The sequence below is a fragment of the Sinocyclocheilus grahami genome, unplaced genomic scaffold (genome assembly GCF_001515645.1).
Source record: "Sinocyclocheilus grahami isolate Dianchi unplaced genomic scaffold, SAMN03320097.WGS_v1.1 scaffold144.1, whole genome shotgun sequence".
NCBI classification, from domain to species: domain Eukaryota; kingdom Metazoa; phylum Chordata; class Actinopteri; order Cypriniformes; family Cyprinidae; genus Sinocyclocheilus; species Sinocyclocheilus grahami.
In genome coordinates this window covers 634,758-657,076 of record NW_015505323.1, presented here as the reverse complement: position 1 = coordinate 657,076, position 22,319 = coordinate 634,758, and the positions used below count along the sequence as shown (strand labels likewise).

General features: G+C 38.7%; 1 protein-coding gene across 6 annotated transcripts in view; it reads right to left on the bottom strand.

Moving 5' to 3' along the window:
- Positions 1–22,319, bottom strand: part of LOC107591605 (nuclear transcription factor Y subunit gamma) — a 28,792-nt gene that overhangs the window by 2,599 nt on the left and 3,874 nt on the right. For 2 of the 6 annotated variants that reach the window (XM_016280803.1, XM_016280805.1), the window contains exons 2-9: positions 17,202–17,311; positions 16,923–16,994; positions 12,058–12,171; positions 8,775–8,870; positions 7,232–7,408; positions 605–760; positions 332–439; positions 72–131 (exon numbers count right to left, since the gene is read on the bottom strand). In XM_016280803.1, the coding sequence (XP_016136289.1) occupies positions 72–131; positions 332–439; positions 605–760; positions 7,232–7,408; positions 8,775–8,870; positions 12,058–12,171; positions 16,923–16,994; positions 17,202–17,300 (882 nt within the window). In that variant the 5' untranslated portion in view covers positions 17,301–17,311. Of the gene's footprint in view, positions 1–71; positions 132–331; positions 440–604; positions 761–2,121; positions 2,194–7,231; positions 7,409–8,774; positions 8,871–10,165; positions 10,262–12,057; positions 12,172–16,922; positions 16,995–17,201; positions 17,312–22,319 lie in introns of all 6 variants that reach the window. The other 4 variants (XM_016280804.1, XM_016280806.1, XM_016280808.1 and 1 more) reach the window with 3 other exon arrangements.

Genomic DNA, 22,319 nt, shown 5'->3' with positions numbered 1-22,319 from the left:
AGGTTTAAGAAAAAAAAAAAAAAAAAAAAAAAAAAAAAAAAAAGAGGGGGGGGGGGGGGGGGAATCATTACCTGCCCATCAGTAAACTGGCTGAACTGTTGCTGACCCTGTTGTAGTTCTGTCTGTGAAATCTAAAGAACAATTCAACAAGATTACACCCATCAATTTAATTAAATTAAATTAATCTAATTATATTTTATGTGAAATATACAATTGTGTAACATCTGCACCATTAGTGTCACCAAATGAGAGAGAGAAAAAAAAACACTCCTCTCGTGGCCATGAGTTGAGCTAACACTGCTGACCATCTTTAAGATCTTTCATGATTTACCTGCTGAGTGTTTGTCGCAAGTGTCTGTATTTGTCCTTGAACAACCTGTGTTCCTGAGACAGGCTGAGCCAAGCGAATATACTGCAGCTGGCCGGTGTTGAGCTGCACCTGCAGGACACCACAAGGGGGCAATGACGAGAACACATCATTACCTCCTAATAACAAGCACGTTTGCCTGGTCTTCATGTAGCACAGGTGTGCTGCAATCCCTCTTACCAATTTATAATGCTTTGGAAAGGTCAAAATTACAAAATGCAAAGGTAAAAGTCTCACTGGAATCTGCTGAATCTCTCCCGTGTTGGTGATGATCTGCTGCATAACCTGCATAGTCTGTCCAGCCGGCTGTGCTGCCTGCGCCTGTCCCTGTGCAGCCGCCTGCACAATCTGCACCTGCTGACCTTCGCCCACCTGCATGGTCACCGGAGCACTCTGAAAGAGAAGGAATGAAAGTCATGAGATGGGACTACGGCTTCAAACTTGCATTCAAGTTGCGTTTCAATCTGTTGTGTGCCTTTCAAGTCTTTTTCAGCACGTACGCTGGAATCGATGAACTAGCATTAGCATTACAGCCTACTGTACTGTGGGCTGGGACGGCCTCCAAAAGAAAGTGAAATTGAAGACGTGTTGAGGAAAGGGGAGAGGTGCAAGACTGTGACCCCGGGCTTCTCGTGTTGAACGGAGAAACCTGGGCGCTGACTGCAGAGGTGTGACAGATGATCTCTCCTCTTCAGGAACTGACACCCGATAGGCGAGAGCAATTTATTAAGCAGCACAACTTTATCTGGCCTGAGACATGCAGTGACCTCATATAGCGTCAAGTAGAGGGCATATGAATTAGAGACTTGGCCCGGTGTAAAAAATATCTGCTCCTCTGTTTGGTTTAGGAGAAAATGGTGACTTCTGCCTTCAGTTAACCCCCTAGCTAATCTTATTATAGCAGACTACTGTTCAACAGTTTAGGATTTTTAATGTTTTTGATGTTTTCTTTCTCACCAAGACGGCATTTATTTGATCAAAGCAAATACAGTAAAAACTTCAAATCAATTTAAAATAACCTTTCTATTTTAATATACTTTAAAATGGGACTTTTCCCATAATGTCCTTAATGTCCATAATATTGATATAAACTTCAGCAAAAAGCTGTTTTTATATATAATGACAGTTTTCTCATTGCAAAACGTTATAAGGTTCCTTTTGAAGTCTCACTTTCAGAAACCACAAGACTCAAGCTCAAAACAATAAACACAAGGTCTGCGGTCACATCGCACATTGGAGAAAAATTCCTATTACTACTGCCAAGACCATGCAAAGATCTAAACAGACTAGAACAACTGTACTTTATTCTGTTTTGAAAATAAATAATTGACATGATCAGTCCAGCAGTGTGACATGTTATATTATTTTAAACACCTTTATAAATTACATTTTTATGACCCCATATGAATTGAGTGAAATGAATTTGTCAAATGCACTGATGATTCAAGTAAACTTAAATTTTTTATTTTTTTTAAACTACCACCAGTAAACTGACTGAATATCAGTATCCAGAAAATTTTATGAGGAAATTAAAGAAGAAAAAATAATAATATCCTCTGCTTCTGTTTGCTACATTGTTTCATGTAGTATGTGATATAGTACCCAAACAGGGATATTTTTGCTGATGTATTGTGCTTTGAAATGCTGTTCTTATTCAACTGTCATGAAAAAAGCCCTAAAAAGCTCCTTTTTACGTCAAAGAGGGACTTTTTGGGGAAGGACAGGGGTCATTTTGAGGGGTTTGAGGTTTTTACCGTGATAGGGGTCGCCTGTGATTGAGCAACCTGCACCTGTTGCAGTTGCTGCATGGTGGTTCCTTGCAATACCTGAGGAAGAGGAGGAAATAATACGAGAAAGAGAGTGAACTTGACAACACAAGCAAGCACATGCAAAGCGCATACTCAAACGTCATATAAAAAGCAACAAAAAAGGCAAAGCACTGAAAAGCCACAAACAGTGTAAAGAAATGAAAGTGTGATGTGTCACATGTAGTATGAACAGATTTATTCACACCATATCCATATTTTTGAAATGACATAAAACATGCATAAAGCTTTTTTAAATGAACAACTTCACACCAAGCCTGAAATATCACACTACAATAATATATAATATATATTATTTGAAAGGCAAGAATTCTGCATTGGATTTGTGTGAATAATTAAAGTTTGAATAATTGCTTTGAATATTTGATAACTTGTGTCACTCTGGAGTTTCAGATTTGGTGTGAACCAGCATTAACTGAAGCAGAGTTTAAATCAGCAGCAAAGATGAAGCATCTGTTATAGCAGATGAGTGCAAGCTCTGGAGTAAAATTGGAAAATAATGACAGTTTATGGAAGTTTTGCATTTGGGGAAATGACTGCATATAGCAGCACAAAGTAGTGAGCAGACAGCGAGATGAAGCTAAACCGACTCTCTGTCCTCAGGTTTGAAGATAAAACCCCACTGACAATACATTTTTACTTAAAGGGTAAACGGAAGAGAGCTTGAACAGAGCGCATGAAGGAACAAGTCAAAATCTGACAAATTTTTGTCAAAATTGTTCAATAAACATGTGGTCACCTTTTTCCTGTGCATAAATACTGTACACCACTATTTTTCTCTCACCTTATTTCTTTCCTACCTATGTATATACACTACCGTTCAAATGTTTCAGGTCTGTAAGATTTTTTTTTGTTTTTAAAAGATCAAAAATAGTAATATAAAAAATTACTTTCTATTTTAATATATAATTAATTCCTGTGATGGCAAAACTGAATCTTCAATGTCATGATTCTTCAGAAATATGCATGTTTGCATTAAAATCCTTAATATTTAAAAAATATTTATGATGTTGTTTTTAACATTTTTTTCAGGATTCTTTGGTTGAACAGAATGTTTAAAAGAACAGCATTTATTTGAAATAGAAATCCAACAGTACATTTGTCTTTACTATCACCTTTGATTAACTTAAACCATCCTTGCTGAATAAAAGTATTAATATTTCAAAAAACAACAATTAGCAACAGCAAACGTTTGAAGGGTAGTATATGTAGGGCCCAAACACTTGACACCACTACTGAAAATGCTTCTGATTTGCATTCCCCCCCCCCTATAAATTCTATAACCAGCATAACAATTTAAGTGAAAAGATGAACTGAAAATTAAAAAAAATAATAATAATAATTCTGATCTGTTGCACAATGAAGTTCAAATGATGTCACAAATTAGTGCAGGTAGTGCTCTCCCTCTCTCTCTCTCTCTCTATATATATATATAAAAAATATTTTTTTGTTTCCTTCTTGATTTTACGTCATGTTTCAGTTTGACATTTTTCAAAATTCTAAAACTTTATTTTCAGGTTGAAATTAGAATTTGAATCTCATTTTATTGTGGTCTGACAATTTTGAACCCTAGTGTATATATTTGTCCCAAGAGCTCTCTAAGGTGACTGCAGCACAACTCTGCCCAAGTCTGACAGGTCAGCAAACTGCAGCTTGCTGAAGCAGCACTGATCTTTAGAGAGAGAATGAGGTTCACCACAGAGAAGAGAAAGTGAAAAATAGCCTCACACTGGTGGAATTAAACCAGTATAACTTAACAAAATAAAAGTTAACTACATAAAAACAAAAAAGTAGAGGCGTGGAGAGGACTGCTGTGTTCATGCTAAAAAGTTGGACAGATATCACATGAGAGAGTGACTGGATTCTCTACTGTTCTCCTGATAGCAACGTGAGAATGACACCTCTGGGCTTTCAACCTACACCAATAAGGTTTCAAATGATCCTGTAATGGGCTGATCAAAGTAATCAGGGCTCAAGTGTTGTGTGAGAGAGTAGATACGATAAAGTTTCAGGCTTTTGTCCACCAGACCGTAGTATAACATACACTAGGGTAATGACAAGGGCAAACAGTGCCCTACAGATACCAGTTTTCTTACCTGTGCTGACATATTTCCTATTAAAATAGGAAGTTTCAGCGGGACGTAATCAAAAGAGTAACTCGTTTCTTTTAAATAGTCAAGAGGCTTTATTTACATCATAGCCATATATAATGATATGCTACTTGCTGTGTCACGCAAGATGAGTCATCAAAATATGTGCTGTTTTTCCTGTGTTAAATGTGTATGTTTGATAAATGTTAATGAAAGCTGCATCCAAAATCACATGCTCTCTGAACAGGCAGGTACTTTGCAACTGATAAAAAGGTATGTTTCATACAGTATGAATGCACTCTTGACATTCTATATTAGTCATGTTGTCATTGTCATGTAACCTATCAGTTTCAGTTGGGTATCTTCACTGCCATTCACAAATCCTCTCCTGCAGCCTCATGAGCCTGCATGTCCATCAGATGTGCACTTTGGTAGTAAGCAAGCATTTTGCCTAATGTTTTATGAATGCAATGAATTCCGACATACTATTTTCACATACTGAAATAGAATGGAATTATGTGATTTCGGATGCAGTCTTAGTCTCAAAGCTAATTGTTTTATGCTATGGTCCATATATGTACTGCGTTCTTGGGTTTGTGGCAAGTGTGTGAGAATTACCTGGCCCTGCTGGGGCTGAGCGATGATAATCTGTCCGGGCTGCAGTGTGGTGGCGGTGGGAGCAGCCACCTGCTGGCCTTGCTGCTGACCTTGGACCTGCACTGCACTGGGCTGCTGCGCCAGAGTGAAGTAATACTGGACCGGCTCAGTCGGGGCGACAGACTGACGCACTTCCTCCTACACAGACAGGCACAATTATAGAGAAATGTATACCTTATATTGCAGCACACCTCAGCAGGATCTTCATAAATGCAAGAGAGCATCCAACAATCCCATAAACAAACACAGATGAAATCAAGAGTTCATAAGGCCTATCTGCTGGTTACATCTCCATAAATTATTTTAGCTCTGTAACACTACAGGCAGGATGAGGATATATTACTTCTAGGCAAAGCAAGAGCGAGTAATGCAATCTTCTAGCTGGACAGAAACGAGACCTTTAGCTGCAGTCTGTGGCCTGAACTCCCACACTCAACCGCAGCGTAATGGCAGGCAATCAGCTGTCCTATTCTAACACAAACAGCAGGAATACCCAAACGTTTGTACCCAGAAGAGTATCTTTATATTTGGTCGTCATCCATTCCTGAAGATTTATTTGTAACAAAGAGAGTAAACATCCCTCTCCCAGCTTGGTGATGTCACAGCTGAGAGTGTAGGATGTTTACACGCCTGGTCACACACACAAAAACACCACAGGACCATAAAGCCATCGGGTCGAACAAAGACAATGGTTTAGCTGAGCGAGGAGGATCATTGAATATATTGTGTAAATTTCTTCTTTTTTTCTTCCCACTGTGGTATTTCGAGTTACTCGTATTTGATTTTGGTTTTTTCATCCCTGGCGTGCCTAAAAGAATTCAAGTTCAGTTTAAGGAATGTTGCTTTGATTTTTGTTGTACTGATTCCCAAAGCTTTTGTTTAATGATGATAATAGACACCCAATTTTAATTCATAGCTAAAATATGATCATATATCATAAACTAGAAAAAAAAAGTATAAAATCTCAAAGAACAGACTTAAGTAACTCTTGAAAGGCAGTTTAGATGTTTATCTTTATGTTGCTACTCTACAGAAACATTTGAGGGAAGTGCTCAGGGTGTAACTAGCAAATAATCTACAATGTAAATTCAAAGTACATGTTCTGTTAAATAGGACGCATATGTATATTTCTTAAATTGCATGTAGTGAGTCCCTTATTTCAACTGAAAGAATTGAAATTGCTGTGGCACATAACCACACATGGTTGTTTTTGGAGTCAGGCACATGGTGATACGGGTGCGTTCGTAAAATACACATAGAAGAAAAGATTAAATATGATGTCTGGTTGTGCAGAGATAGGGGAAGCAGGGTGCTGCAAACATCCGACTGAAAGCCTTCACAAACCCTACACCCAGCTTCCAGTCAAGGATGTTTACAGCGCCCCCACGCTGCCAAAGACAATACAGCACCATCTCCTCTTCACAGATGCTAAAGAAAAAAAAATTGTAGATGCTGATTAATTTTGACAGCTTGAAGCTCGACACCTCTGGGCTTTCAACCTACACCAATAAGGTTTCAAATGATCCTGTAATGGGCTGATCAAAGTAATCAGGGCTCAAGTGTTGTGTGAGAGAGTAGATACGATAAAGTTTCAGGCTTTTGTCCACCAGACCGTAGTATAACATACACTAGGGTAATGACAAGGGCAAACAGTGCCCTACAGATACCAGTTTTCTTACCTGTGCTGACATATTTCCTATTAAAATAGGAAGTTTCAGCGGGACGTAATCAAAAGAGTAACTCGTTTCTTTTAAATAGTCAAGAGGCTTTATTTACATCATAGCCATATATAATGATATGCTACTTGCTGTGTCACGCAAGATGAGTCATCAAAATATGTGCTGTTTTTCCTGTGTTAAATGTGTATGTTTGATAAATGTTAATGAAAGCTGCATCCAAAATCACATGCTCTCTGAACAGGCAGGTACTTTGCAACTGATAAAAAGGTATGTTTCATACAGTATGAATGCACTCTTGACATTCTATATTAGTCATGTTGTCATTGTCATGTAACCTATCAGTTTCAGTTGGGTATCTTCACTGCCATTCACAAATCCTCTCCTGCAGCCTCATGAGCCTGCATGTCCATCAGATGTGCACTTTGGTAGTAAGCAAGCATTTTGCCTAATGTTTTATGAATGCAATGAATTCCGACATACTATTTTCACATACTGAAATAGAATGGAATTATGTGATTTCGGATGCAGTCTTAGTCTCAAAGCTAATTGTTTTATGCTATGGTCCATATATGTACTGCGTTCTTGGGTTTGTGGCAAGTGTGTGAGAATTACCTGGCCCTGCTGGGGCTGAGCGATGATAATCTGTCCGGGCTGCAGTGTGGTGGCGGTGGGAGCAGCCACCTGCTGGCCTTGCTGCTGACCTTGGACCTGCACTGCACTGGGCTGCTGCGCCAGAGTGAAGTAATACTGGACCGGCTCAGTCGGGGCGACAGACTGACGCACTTCCTCCTACACAGACAGGCACAATTATAGAGAAATGTATACCTTATATTGCAGCACACCTCAGCAGGATCTTCATAAATGCAAGAGAGCATCCAACAATCCCATAAACAAACACAGATGAAATCAAGAGTTCATAAGGCCTATCTGCTGGTTACATCTCCATAAATTATTTTAGCTCTGTAACACTACAGGCAGGATGAGGATATATTACTTCTAGGCAAAGCAAGAGCGAGTAATGCAATCTTCTAGCTGGACAGAAACGAGACCTTTAGCTGCAGTCTGTGGCCTGAACTCCCACACTCAACCGCAGCGTAATGGCAGGCAATCAGCTGTCCTATTCTAACACAAACAGCAGGAATACCCAAACGTTTGTACCCAGAAGAGTATCTTTATATTTGGTCGTCATCCATTCCTGAAGATTTATTTGTAACAAAGAGAGTAAACATCCCTCTCCCAGCTTGGTGATGTCACAGCTGAGAGTGTAGGATGTTTACACGCCTGGTCACACACACAAAAACACCACAGGACCATAAAGCCATCGGGTCGAACAAAGACAATGGTTTAGCTGAGCGAGGAGGATCATTGAATATATTGTGTAAATTTCTTCTTTTTTTCTTCCCACTGTGGTATTTCGAGTTACTCGTATTTGATTTCGGTTTTTTCATCCCTGGCGTGCCTAAAAGAATTCAAGTTCAGTTTAAGGAATGTTGCTTTGATTTTTGTTGTACTGATTCCCAAAGCTTTTGTTTAATGATGATAATAGACACCCAATTTTAATTCATAGCTAAAATATGATCATATATCATAAACTAGAAAAAAAAAAAGTATAAAATCTCAAAGAACAGACTTAAGTAACTCTTGAAAGGCAGTTTAGATGTTTATCTTTATGTTGCTAATGCTCTCTACAGAAACATTTGAGGGAAGTGCTCAGGGTGTAACTGGCAAATAATCTACAATGTAAATTCAAAGTACATGTTCTGTTAAATAGGACGCATATGTATATTTCTTAAATTGCATGTAGTGAGTCCCTTATTTCAACTGAAAGAATTGAAATGGCTGGTAAAATCTGTGACTGGACGCACATAGTTGTTTTTGGAGTCAGGCACATGGCACTATGGCCACATTCGTAAAATAAACAAGCAATGAATAAATATGATGTCTGGTTGTGCAGAGATAGGGGAAGCAGGGTGCTGCAAACATCCGACTGAAAGCCTTCACAAACCCTACACCCAGCTTCCAGTCAAGGATGTTTACAGCGCCCCCACGCTGCCAAAGACAATACAGCACCATCTCCTCTTCACAGATGCTAAAGAAAAAAAAATTGTAGATGCTGATTAATTTTGACAGCTTGAAGCTCTTCTCTTTTCCACACCTGTCGTTTTGGAGGCTTGAGGTCATCGCGGGGGACGATATCAATGAGGAAGTCAAACTGATCAAACTTAGTGATGGCCATGGCAATGTCATTCCTCTGGAAAACAGAAAATAAGATCAGAGAGTCAAAAACAAATAAAAAAAAAAGTCTAAAACACCACATTTAACAAATGGTCATAGGAAGAAAAAGGGATGACACTCATTTTTTTCTAAATAAAATTATGCAGCACTATTTGATAAAACAAAATTATAATGTATCCCACTGTCTGCATCAACCGTTCTTAGCGAACAGTAACACGATCTCACCCCACAGACCATCTACTAGTGGTATTTTCCACAGGATATTGGATGCAAAGACCACCCATTGTCACCCCCCAAATCAGCAGCTATTTTTAGCATCATGTTTAATATCTGGTGGTGAAGGGTCACATCCATGCAGTTGTTCCATTGACGACTGTTGTCGTGGCGACACCATTTGGAACTGTGGGCCAGCTGCAAGCTCACAGGCTGAGCGGTAATACCATCTACATATTAAAGAGATGGTCTAACAGTCATTACAGCTTTGTTCAGTGACAAAACCTGTTGCTGAACACCATGTCGGAAAAAGGATATGTTGACATGTGCTGCTACATTGCAAACTATTGGACTGTTTATATATATATATATATATACACACACACACTCACATACATATATACACACACACACACACAAAATATAACAATAGTAAGATATTTAGATATATTTTTTATAGATTTTATATATATATATATATAATTATATCACAAACTAGAAAAATTATCAAAAGTATAAATACATATATTTATATCTTGAAGAACAGACTTAAGTAAGTCTTGAAAGGCAGTTTAGATGTTTATCTTTATGTTGCTAATGTGCTCTACAGAAGCATCTGAGAGTGTGACATTTCATATATTTCTTTAATTTCATGTAGTGTGTCCCTTATTTCAACTGAAAGAATAAAAATAGCTGGTAAAGCATCTGAGTGGCTGGTAAAATCTGCGATTGGCAGGGTTAGAAATTCTTCTTTTAGTTTGCCAATCACAGTTCTGCTGCCATTGCTGTGGCACATAACCACACATGGTTGTTTTTGGAGTCAGGCACATGGTGATACGGGTGCGTTCGTAAAATACACATAGAAGAAAAGATTAAATATGATGTCTGGTTGTGCAGAGATAGGGGAAGCAGGGTGCTGCAAACATCCGACTGAAAGCCTTCACAAACCCTACACCCAGCTTCCAGTCAAGGATGTTTACAGCGCCCCCACGCTGCCAAAGACAATACAGCACCATCTCCTCTTCACAGATGCTAAAGAAAAAAAAATTGTAGATGCTGATTAATTTTGACAGCTTGAAGCTCTTCTCTTTTCCACACCTGTCGTTTTGGAGGCTTGAGGTCATCGCGGGGGACGATATCAATGAGGAAGTCAAACTGATCAAACTTAGTGATGGCCATGGCGATGTCATTCCTCTGGAAAACAGAAAATAAGACCAGACAGTCAAAAACAAATTCAAAAAGACTAAAACATCACATGTAACATATAGTCACAGGAATAGCGGTGACATACAAATCCCAAAAAAGGATGTAGCTCAAAATAAAATTGTGCCGCAATATTTGATAATATAATATGATAATGTATGCCACTCACTACATCAAACGGTCTTAGTGAACAGTGACACGATCTCACCCTACAGACCATCTACTAGTGGTATTTTCCACAGGATATTGGATGCAAAGACCACCCATTGTCACCCCCCAAATCAGCAGCTATTTTTAGCATCATGTTTAATATCTGGTGGTGAAGGGTCACATCCATGCAGTTGTTCCATTGACGACTGTTGTCGTGGCGACACCATTTGGAACTGTGGGCCAGCTGCAAGCTCACAGGCTGAGCGGTAATACCATCTACATATTAAAGAGATGGTCTAACAGTCATTACAGCTTTGTTCAGTGACAAAACCTGTTGCTGAACACCATGTCGGAAAAAGGATATGTTGACATGTGCTGCTACATTGCAAACTATTGGACTGTATATATATATATATATACACACACACACTCACATACATATATACACACACACACACACAAAATATAACAATAGTAAGATATTTAGATATATTTTTTATAGATTTTATATATATATATATATATATATATATATATAGATAGATAGATAGATAGATAGATTTCATTTTAAAATAAAATATTAAAATTAAATATGTTTAATCTAACTCCTCTAACACATTCAGTTATTTAGGTTAAGAAATTTTAATTAAATGTCACATAATAATAATAATCTATAAAAATGTATATATCTTTTAATAAATAATATTTTATAGATGTCATTATTATTAATGTTCAATCCAAGCATTAAGGGACCACTTTATGAGTATCAATCAGGGTTCAGGACAGTGTTTCACAGCACAGGGGGGGCAAAATCAATGGAAAAAAGTAAGTGGGTCATGGTAGATACTTTTAGACTCTACGCTACAGTGGAACAGAGATAAGCCTTGGGGGCCTGTGGGGGGCTCTTCCCATAAACAGACAAGCTATGTCATGACTCCAGTGCATGTAGTATTAGGAGGGACCTTTTTTTTTATCTTTGCCGTAATGTTTTGGGGTTGGACCTATTCACATGGAGAACAGAAGATAATAGGAACAATGGCTAAAGGTGCAGTCACATTAGCAAAATATTAGTGAAATTTTATGGGAAAAAATGTCCATTGTCAATAGTGTAGTGATGTATGAAGCACAGCTCACACAGAAGTCATTTTCAAATTGAGCAGATTTCTGTTGGTGATCGCGGCAAGTTCACAAGTCCAACTTGAACATGAGCGAACACTGCGTGGAGATCTTTTTCGCTCTGAAACAAAACTCCAGTTTGCAGTTATTCCTATTGAAATGACTGGATTTTGCCAATGAAATTTCGCCAAGCAATGGTAAATGTGACAGTCAGGAAAACAGTCAGGAAATAATAAGGGGAAGATGGTGGTTGGAATCAGGAAATAAATCCAAGTTTGTCTTAAATTGAGAACTACTATACATATGGCGATAGCCAGACACATGGCTTAGCAGGTAGTGCTCTGAAATACAGGGTGCAGGTGACCAGTTCAAAGTAATTTCCTGATCCCACCCACCATCTTCCTTCTATCGTTTTCAGTCTTCTTCAAAAACAAAAAAATAAAAAATTTTCAAGGAGACTGGTTTATCTCAGCTGGCTAGGGCGAGGGGTCAAAGGGAAGTTGAGAATGAACATGACTGACCTGTAGTGTGCGTCGCTTGTTGTCCTCAGTGTGAATCCAGGCTCTGAGAGTGAGCTCTGTGATGAAGATCTGTGCTGCTTTGGCAAACAGCACTGGTGCCTCGGCACTGATCATCTATGGATGATTACCAAAGCAAGTTAATAAAGGGGAAATGAAAGGACGACATACAATCCTATCCAGACACTCACTATGCCCATGCCCATCATGTTTTGGCCTGCCAACATACAGATGGACATATGTAGTGGCCTAAGAGGCTACGTCAAAAACTGACCCAGGGGTCTTGCCCATGCCACTGCTCCTGAGCTCTTAACTGCCTTGGCTTTTCTCTCTTTCCACTCTAAGCTGCAGGTAATTTTGAGAGTCTGGACAACACCCTGACCTGATGCCTGCTTCCCACGCAGCTAAGGCTGTGTGGGAAGATCATGCCCTGTGGCATCTACAACATCAAAATATCTTTGTATTGTCCAACTGAGCACAAAGAAAAGGAGGAGTTAAGCTAAAGGGTTAAACTATCAAGCAAATACACCAAACCTTATGTCTAATAATTTTTATTTCTCTTGCTCTATGAAACCACACTAAAAGGGCATCAGTGTGTGTTACCGCTACTCAATACTTGGCTCACAGCACTCTTGAAATGACCTCTAGCTCTTTCGACAGTACTGATGCCATGTTCTTATTTATACTTAAAGGTTTGTTTATGTGCATGTTACTTTGTTAAAGGATCTGGCAAATAGTGTAAATATTGGCAATACATGGAACTGAGGTTGTTATAAGAGAAGTTATTTTTAGTTCTCGGAAAAATTCTATTCAATGTTTACACACTACCAAATATCAGGCTGTTTCACAGAAAATGGCCAGATGACTGGATATAATAGTTTTTCTATTCACAATGCTGAGAAAATAATAGATTACTGTTTTTGTAGTGGTCCAAATCAGACTGCACTGCAGCTGAAGCCACTGAAAATATTTACTTTTCATTTGGAGAAGACCACAAAAACATTCAATTTTGATTTGATGCCTTAAAAATCAACTAGAAAACTTTATAAACATACTTTCATTAATGGCAGTTTGCGAATTAAATTGACCATATATGGATTATTTAATTTGTATATGCTGAAAAATATCTTTGCTAGGGTGAGATGGAAGGTTGCCAGGGCATTGCAAAGGGCATTGGGCTGCCAGGGCATTGTTCACAGGGGTTTGAAGCATGTCGATATATGGTTGCTAGCATGTTCTGATGATTTCTAGGAGACTTTTGGGTCAGTCTAGGTGGACTAAGCAAAAGGATCCCATAGTAGTGTTGTACTACTGTAATTTTTTTCCCCCATAACACCGAAACCAAAATGAATGATTTCATTTAGCCAAAAACTGAAACCAAAAATAAAAGTTTTGTTAACTGAATTTGGATAACAGGGTAATTGAACTTGGTATGCAGTTCAGAGTGTCATATCCACATGTCATAAATGAAGACTAGTTAAAAGCAAAGTTCTTTGGCAACCTATCAATATTTCAGCTGAACAAAATTTACATATTGCTATTCTAGAATCATTTTTGGGCAGAGTGATGTATGCCCAGTTTGCTGACACGTTTACCTGTTGTAGCTTATCAACATGATGTGCACAACGTAGTTGCTGACCCAGATGAAACCGAAAATAACGGTTTTTCGTTATTTTAACATTTTCAGTTGCTGAATTTGGGTGCTTCACTATCCCATAGGGTCCCTAGAAAAGGTTCTGCGATATTCATCAAAATCGATGGGATTTTTTGGCCTTCTTATTTTGGCAGGCAAGTTAGGTCATTTAAGACGCAGCATACTAATCCTCAAGCCACATGATTTGATTCATGTCTATAGCACAAATAGTATAGAACATTCATAACTTCAATACTATGACTGAAGATTTGAAACCAAACAAACAAACAAAAAAAACTGCAAGTAGGAGCAATAGTAATAGCAGTGTTTCCCCTAGGTTTACGGCTTTGGGGGGGGGGGATCTATCTTTTAAGTAATAAAAAATTAAACAAATATAATTTTTTGGAAAATAAAGGTAATTTAATATTACAATTAAAACATTGAAGAAATACTGAATGCTTATTCCTTAAAAATAAAGTTTTAATAATTTTAATAATAGTAGTAGCAGCCTGTTACGTACATTCTACTCAACAGTAGTAATATGTAAGTAATAGCCAATGCCCTCAAGTTAAACCGAACTTTTATTTTGACGGGTTGCCGTGAATACAATTACATTTCTGTGTGTGTATGACATGAGGATAGTTTTACTGAAATGAAACGGTCAAATGCTCATGAAGTGACTCTAAGGGCAGTTCTGGAGATGTTATTCATGTATTTATGTCCTCATTAGTGAGACGGCAGAGGTTAATATCACTGTCTAGTGGGAGTGGGCTTACTTGTGTGTGTGTGTGTGTGTGTGTGTGTGTGTGTGTGCGCGTGAGTACGCGCATCAGGCGGAACTACGCTGTGCGTGATACAGAGAGCGCGACCATAACGTAGAGACTGAAATGACATGCCGTCGTGTAAATAAGATAAATAACATAAGGCTATTTAGTTTGCTTAATGAAAGAACAAGGTATAGACATGTTCTATAAGAAAGGTAACTTTAAATGACTTCTGTTGTGATCTGGTGCTATAGAGAAAATATAATTAAATAAAATTATCTTGACATTCAAGGGGGGCCGCCCCCCTAAAATAATGGCAGGGGAAACACTGTATTATATTACAACATTATATTATATTATCAGATTATCTTGGTGCAAGTAAATACAGAAAAGGGGAATTAAACCATCTCAGCAAAACAATAAAGCAAAACAAAAAGTGAATTCACACACAATTTGGAAAGCCCCTCTGACTCAGGTTAAAATTTATGGGCAATAGTAGGATCACCCACACAGGCCTGAAAAAAAGGGGGCCTGACACAACACCAGAGCACTATAAAGGTCCGTCTCTGACATCTGATGTTTCAAAACAGAAACAGAACCTACACTCAGCTGTACTTTCTAAGGGGAAATCCACCTCACATCTACAGACAGTCAGAGAAAGCGTAACAAATGTTTATATGGTGAAAGAATATTGTTTATCACTAATCACAGGTTTGCATTTTACCTATTTGTTTAAAATGCTATTGTATGAGGTGATCACAGTCACAAAAAAGCCTGACAGAATGCATTTACTGTGCTCTGTGAACCCCTCGACTGCCTCTGATCCACTAAAGCCACAGGGTTTCCTGTGAAAAGACAAAGAGTGCTGAAAAGTTACTGCGTAACAGCTTCCTAGACAGCTGTATCCTTCACAAACAACATTAAGAAAACACAAAAACAATGCAGAATTCCTCCTGCCAAAATCAGGGAGGAGTTAAAAGATGTTAGAGGACAAGCCCTATTACGTGTCCTCTTTAACTTATTCACATCAAGAAAAACAAGATTATATTAAAAATAGATATCAACAGGCTGTGTTTTTGACAGCTTGGTTTATCATGACATGGCATAACTATTCACACATTTTATTTAGTTTTAGTTCAGTTTAGTTTTATTAAGTTAAGACTAGTTCAATTTGAAAAATGCATCTTTTTGAATGCAAAACTAGCTGTTTTTAAACATAGGAAAGTGTTGTGCGAATGTGCTGCTCATGGCGTGAAATGCTGAAAAACTGCTGTCCGTCTGGTGTAAAACTAAAAAAACTGCATAATACAAAAACACGTCCTGCACGAACTGCTTTGCTGTTGTAAAAATATAAAGTGAGAAAGTAAATAGACGAGGTCAGATGAAAGGAATTTAAAGCAGCAGTGATCAATCTGCTTGTCCTCCTGCTGATCATTATAAGCCTGGCTTCAAAAGGCTAGCATTCATTCATATTTTTATTATGTGTCATAACATTGTCTAAATACCTCACCACATGTTTGCTTTTATTGCCTTGGCCGGGTCGGACACATAGCTGTGACAAATACTGTCTCTGGGAATGATTTGATCTCATAATACATTATTTATAAATGCCCAGAACAGATAACAGCTTAAGCCACTGTAAGCTCTGACCAAATCTCTTTTCTGTATAAAAATAATAATGCTCATTTGTGCCGTGAGGGTTATGGATTTGGGTTAGGTTTTATATGTTTTCTCAAGATGCACAGTCCTGTACGAGTTATTAACCTAGAGAGAGACTGGATACGCAGAGCGAAGCTGCAGTCTGTGTATTTTGGCATTGCTCAGTAGGTTTTTCAGCACACTCGGTTACAGCGCATTAAACCTCAGTACAGAGTGATGGCCAGATTCACTGCTGAAAACAGTGGAAAAAGGCAGAGAATTCATGTATTTATGTCCTCATTAGTGAGACGGCAGAGGTTAATATCACTGTCTAGTGGGAGTGGGCTTACTTGTGTGTGTGTGTGTGTGTGTGTGTGTGTGTGTGTGCGCGTGAGTACGCGCATCAGGCGGAACTACGCTGTGCGTGATACAGAGAGCGCGACCATAACGTAGAGACTGAAATGACATGCCGTCGTGTAAATAAGATAAATAACATAAGGCTATTTAGTTTGCATAATGAAAGAACAAGGTATAGACATGTTCTATAAGAAAGGTAACTTTAAATGACTTCTGTTGTGATCTGGTGCTATAGAGAAAATATAATTAAATAAAATTATCTTGACATTCAAGGGGGGCCGCCCCCCTAAAATAATGGCAGGGGAAACACTGAATAGTGAAGCTTGCCATAGCAAACTACACTAGTTATTGACGCAACTTGCCACTTGATGTTCAGCAGACAATTGCTGCGTTGCTGCTTTCTCAAGAATCAAAGACAGGAAGTGTGCTGCCGTCAGCTTAGAGTGATTGTGTTGATTCAGCTCGGCTGCTCTTACCTTCACATCCTCATCCAGTTTCATAATTTTCTTGATGCGAGCAAGAGGAAGCTCTTGCACACGGAAATCCTTCTGAAACAGTGCGAGAGTGCCTTAGAGGAGAACTCACAATAACATGAATAATTCCTCATAATGAACAGTGGTAGACTCTTGTTGAGATACTACATAGTTGACTACAATTTTCCAGTAAAGACTTTTTAGGGTTTGTTTTGAGAAAGGCAGTGTTTATACTGTATCCAAGTGATAAGCTAGGTAAAAAAAGCTAGGAGAAACCCGTACCACGGTAAGATTCCTGATTTCTTCCATCACTCTGGGCCAAAAGGACTGTAGGCTCTGCTGGGCATCGCTGCCGCCTGCTCCAAATGAGTCTGCCGACATCTCCAGATCTGCTAGGAGATAAAGAGGGAGAGAAAACACGACAAGTCAGGGTTAATGTTCACATACAAGCCTCATAATTCACGTAAACTTCTTGAGCTTTGAGATAATAAACCACAATATACACTGTTTAGTTTGGGATGAAGAAGTCTGAATAATTGTGTGTGATAGCTGTGCGTCGCTACAGTAAAATGCCTGGCGCAACTGTCGATGGGGCGATTGGTCAACTCAGCCATGCGTAAACTAAGCCAGGAAACCATCTGTGAAAAACCTGGAGAACAAAGTCCTCCTCCGTGCCAGTGACCTGAAGCCTGGAGTGCACATCTGGATACCCAAATAGCTTTGGAACTGAACTGACAGTACGGCTCGGCACTGACGCAACGGAGACAATCCAAACACAAACTAAAGCAAACTGAAAAAGCAAGAGGAGCAATGCTGGCAGGTTACTATGGCATGTGAGGAATTCTGCAGGCAGCCTGCCTGAGCTTGCGCTGCCACGGACGCTACAAAGCACCTCTCTCTTTCTCTGGAAGAAAACACAGGGCCAGAAATAGCAGGGTGGGGTGCCACAGGAGCCGGAGTGAGGCAGTAAAAAAAGTACTCGAACTTGTGCAGTTCAGCCATAATCCAATAACAAGACAAAGTGCCAAGGGCTTAATGGAGGGGGAGCAGTTGGACTGCCGAGAAGCCTCACTATGTGGGTCAAACGGAGGAACAACACAGTGAAACGTGCGTGATTACTGGTGAAAAGCAGTGACCTGCTTTTATCTCTTACTCCTCTTATGTATTTCGAAGGATTAGGATGATTACAATCACACTGATAAAAAAAAAAAAAAATGTTTAGTGTCACAGTCTTTATTTGCCTCCAAAATAATCATGATCAGTGACATTAGACAAGCAAGCATAATACAAATCAATGATCAATTTGTGACTGCTGTCAATAAGTTCTAGACTCATTTCAGGCCTGATTGAAGCAGTCAACTGTCAATCAAATTCATTATGCATGCTTATAATAAGAAAAACACAGGAGGTCATTGGCAGTCGCTCTGCTGCTGGGAAGCAACAGCATCAGGTGTCTATCTCACTACGGTCTTCTGCAGTACATCTGTGAGTGTGGATGTGCCAGCTCCGGCTTGATAAGAAATAATTTAACATCTCAAGTAAGACAATTAAGAAAACTAGCTGGATAATTAGCAGGCGATAACAGCGGCAAATTACTGTCATGGACATGGGAAATTGTGAGGCAAATTAAATGAGATAACACACCATTAAAGGAGACATAAATAGGTTAAATCAAAGCTCGCTTAGACCAGCTGCTTGAGTGGGAGCTATTTTTGACTCCTTTAACCAGATCGAGACACACAACCTGAGATGGGAGGAGCAAGACCTCTGGCTTAGCATTGTGGGTAGAATCCTTGTTCTTTTGAGGTTATGTTTTGTATTGTGTTAAAGCAAAATAATAATTAAAAGGGGCAACTTTCAAATATTAACAAGCTAGATACAGAGAAGCAACTTTTAAAATATGTTGTTTTTTTTTGCCCAAGAAATAATAATCATTTGCTTAGGGCTGGGCGATATGGCCAAAAAAATCATATCTCTGTATTTTTTGGCTGAATTGCGATATACGTTATATATCTTGTTTTTTTCTAAGTTTTTCTATTTGGATTAAATATATATATAAATATATATATAGCAATGTTCTCTCTAAGACAGCGCAGAAGAAATAATATGCCACGCACAGCAAACATGTAAAAATGAGTTGGGAAAACCATTTGATTTAATTCTAGTAAACTAGCTTACAGATCTCAGTTTAAAAGCTTCAGTTTGTTTTCTATTGTATTCTATTCTATTCCATCAGTTTAAATTCTTCAGTTTGTTTTTATATTATATTTTATTATAAACCTAATAAATAAAAAAAACTCAAAAAGGGAATTCATGAGCAATATCCGCTTCATTTTGTTCATATTATATTATTATAAAGAATTGAACTGTTCTGCGTGAGATTTAAAAAAAAAAGATTTTTAATAGAATTTCTTGGTAACAGCACTGTAAAAATGTTTTCTCAGGTAACCTAAGATATGCATCATTTAGTTACAACAAGGGTCAAATAAAATATAAATAGCACATTAAAGTTTGTGTGTGCACTGTACAGGTCTGGTATAAGTTTTTGCTCAGGTGGCCAAAATGTCCGCCCAATAGAGAAAGGTTTTGATCAGCAAGAAAAAAGAAACTTTTTTTTGAGGGCACATTGCTTACAAGTTATTTTAAAGCCCTTTAATATAAACATGTCTCATGTTTAGGACAAACTGGATTATGCACTTTACCCACAGCAGCTCACTGGATATCGATATAAACGGTATTGCCTCATACCATATAGCTTATTAAAAATATATCGATAAATCATATAAACTTGATATACCACACAGCCCTAACTGACAATTTTGACTTTAAAAAGTGTTATATCGTTGACCCAACTGCAACCATAACGGAACTACATCATCACAATGTAATTCAAACCAACTTTAGACAGGACACAAAAAGGTAAGTGAGGCTCAGTGCACGTGCTTCAATTCTCAGTCACGATCGTCCTTCATCAAGTCAGAACGCAGCGGTGGTGTAGGATTTCTCCTGAAATGTTCGGTTGCCTTGACGGCAATGACCGCTGGTGCTCTGTGTCTCAGAAAGTCAATGCCGCCAGCAGAGGCTGAATCAGCAAGAACATCACTGCCAGCCTGGCTTTCGCTGTGCAGGAGGACTGCAGCAAAGGAATGCTCGAACATTTCAGTGTGATCGGGGACAAGCGGTTCTCAAACACTTGAGATATTGCAAATTACCCCCTTGACAAGAGATGAGTTAAGCTGGTTGTGCAGCAGATATTTAATGGTTGGAGAAAGTGTGGCCTGAGGCCTCCAAGGAGGAGAAACTGCTGTGACACAAACACAACATAACAATTTCACATACATTTACTGTAGAACAACCTCTTTCTCATGCAGGAGAGATTCAAATCAGCTGTGCTGATGCTGACATGTGGATGCTAGCTGTTGTGTTGACTTGAGATCTAAGCTACCTCTCAGACATGAAGCTCACCTCTAGAATGAGCCTAATTTTAACAGCCAGGACTTAAAAAGCTCTTTTCAAAGTCTGCTTTTTAGTTTGACAGGCCCATATTGAACTCAACCACAGAACTGCTTGCCATTTCAGAAGAAACCGCTTTCCACTGGAGACGCTGTTAAACTTTAACACTCATCTCAACATCATGTCATACGTCTCTATTTTTGCTCACACCCCTCATTTCCAGCCTGCCTCCCCTATATAGTTTAGGAATACCAAATGTAAATGCATACCAAATGATGAATGCACATAGAGGTAATTCAATCTTATCTAATATCGGAGCATTCCAGAGGGAAAAATTTTCAAGAACAGGTGAAGAAAATAATATGAGAAAGATACATATGTTAGAATGAAAATTAAGAGCTTTTAAATATATTTTAAAAGAACTTTTTAGTTCGATTTTAGTCAGAATAAAACAACAATGTGTATTTTTAAAATGTCATCTAAACACGTTGGTCAGACTGAAATAAAACCAGTCAGGGTTTTGCAAAGTCATATAGACTCCAATATTGAGACTGCATATACATTAACTGTACTACAAATTATGCGATGAGGATTAAAATCTTGAAATAATCGATCACACATTGTGTCATGTACAACCTGCTTATAACTGCACATGCAAATGCACTTACTGACAACTCTTTTTATTAAATATTACGCATTGTGTCCTATATACTTGGATAGGCTTAGCGCAACTATGCAAAAACTTGTGTATAACTGCGCATGTAAGTAACTTACTCTTTTTTGCTGTTAAGAGTAACTTACTCTTAAGTAAGAGTAAGAGTAAAAAGTAAGAGTAACTTACTCTTTTTATTACACAACATACATACAACTCTTTATTACATATTACCTAAGACCCTGAACCAAAACCAGCCTCAATAAAATTACAGAACACAGACAAGTTGTTTTCTATGATCATTCTGTCATACAGAAAGGTCACATTTCTAAAGCTACATTCAGGACTTATTAACTACCCAAGCATTCACACAGAAAGGCCAGCTGGTAAAAAAACTAAACAAATAAACAAATAAAACATATATATTGACAAAGCCTGCTGAGGTTACTGGCTAATCATCGACTCAGACACAAAAAAATGCACCCGGCAATGAATTACAAATTAACCAACAAAAAGCTGTGCTTATTTTGCTCTAATGTTGGGAGCAAAAAACATAGGGGCTGGACAATACCGCCACTCTGATCCGTGTCTAATCTCATGGATCAATCATTCTAAATTTGCCCTTGGTTCTGCCTCACATCAACTCCAGGAAGCCGTCCCTGAACTCTCAAGGTCATTCGGCAATAAGCAGGAAGGGGGGGGGGGTAAAATAATACACAGTTTAGGGGGAGGGAGAGAGAGAGAGAGAGAGAGAGTGAAGGATATACTATAGCACAGAAAGAAAGCAAACGGAGACTGGTTTTTCAACTTTCAGTGAAGCAACTTGGCGACCCTACTGTGTGTAATGATGGTGAATGGCCCCCTCTTGTCTGTGCCCCTGAGGGATGCACTGTGCTCTTGGTCTCACACTCTCCCCACTGACGGATCGAATGCGGGAGCCGCTCTCACATTCCTGTGACCTTCATCCACTGATGGGCCCATTAGCAATGGCAAGGTGTGACGACGTGTCGACGCAAGCACCAGAAACCCAACTGTAAACTTTAAAGGTTCTGCGCTGACATTTCAAAACAACCTCAAGCGCAAAACTCCGGGAACGAGAGGGAATGTGCAAAAACATTAGTCAGGTGTGACATTTTACCCTTGAACATCATTGCAAACTGGTGCAGTAAGGAGCTAAAATTATATTAAAATCTTAACCGAACACATCATGCTGAGAAGCAGCAGTCAAGGCTCTACCTAGAGTTATTTTTAGTAACTCCTTTCCCCAAAAGGACCTTAATACCATCACTAATGGA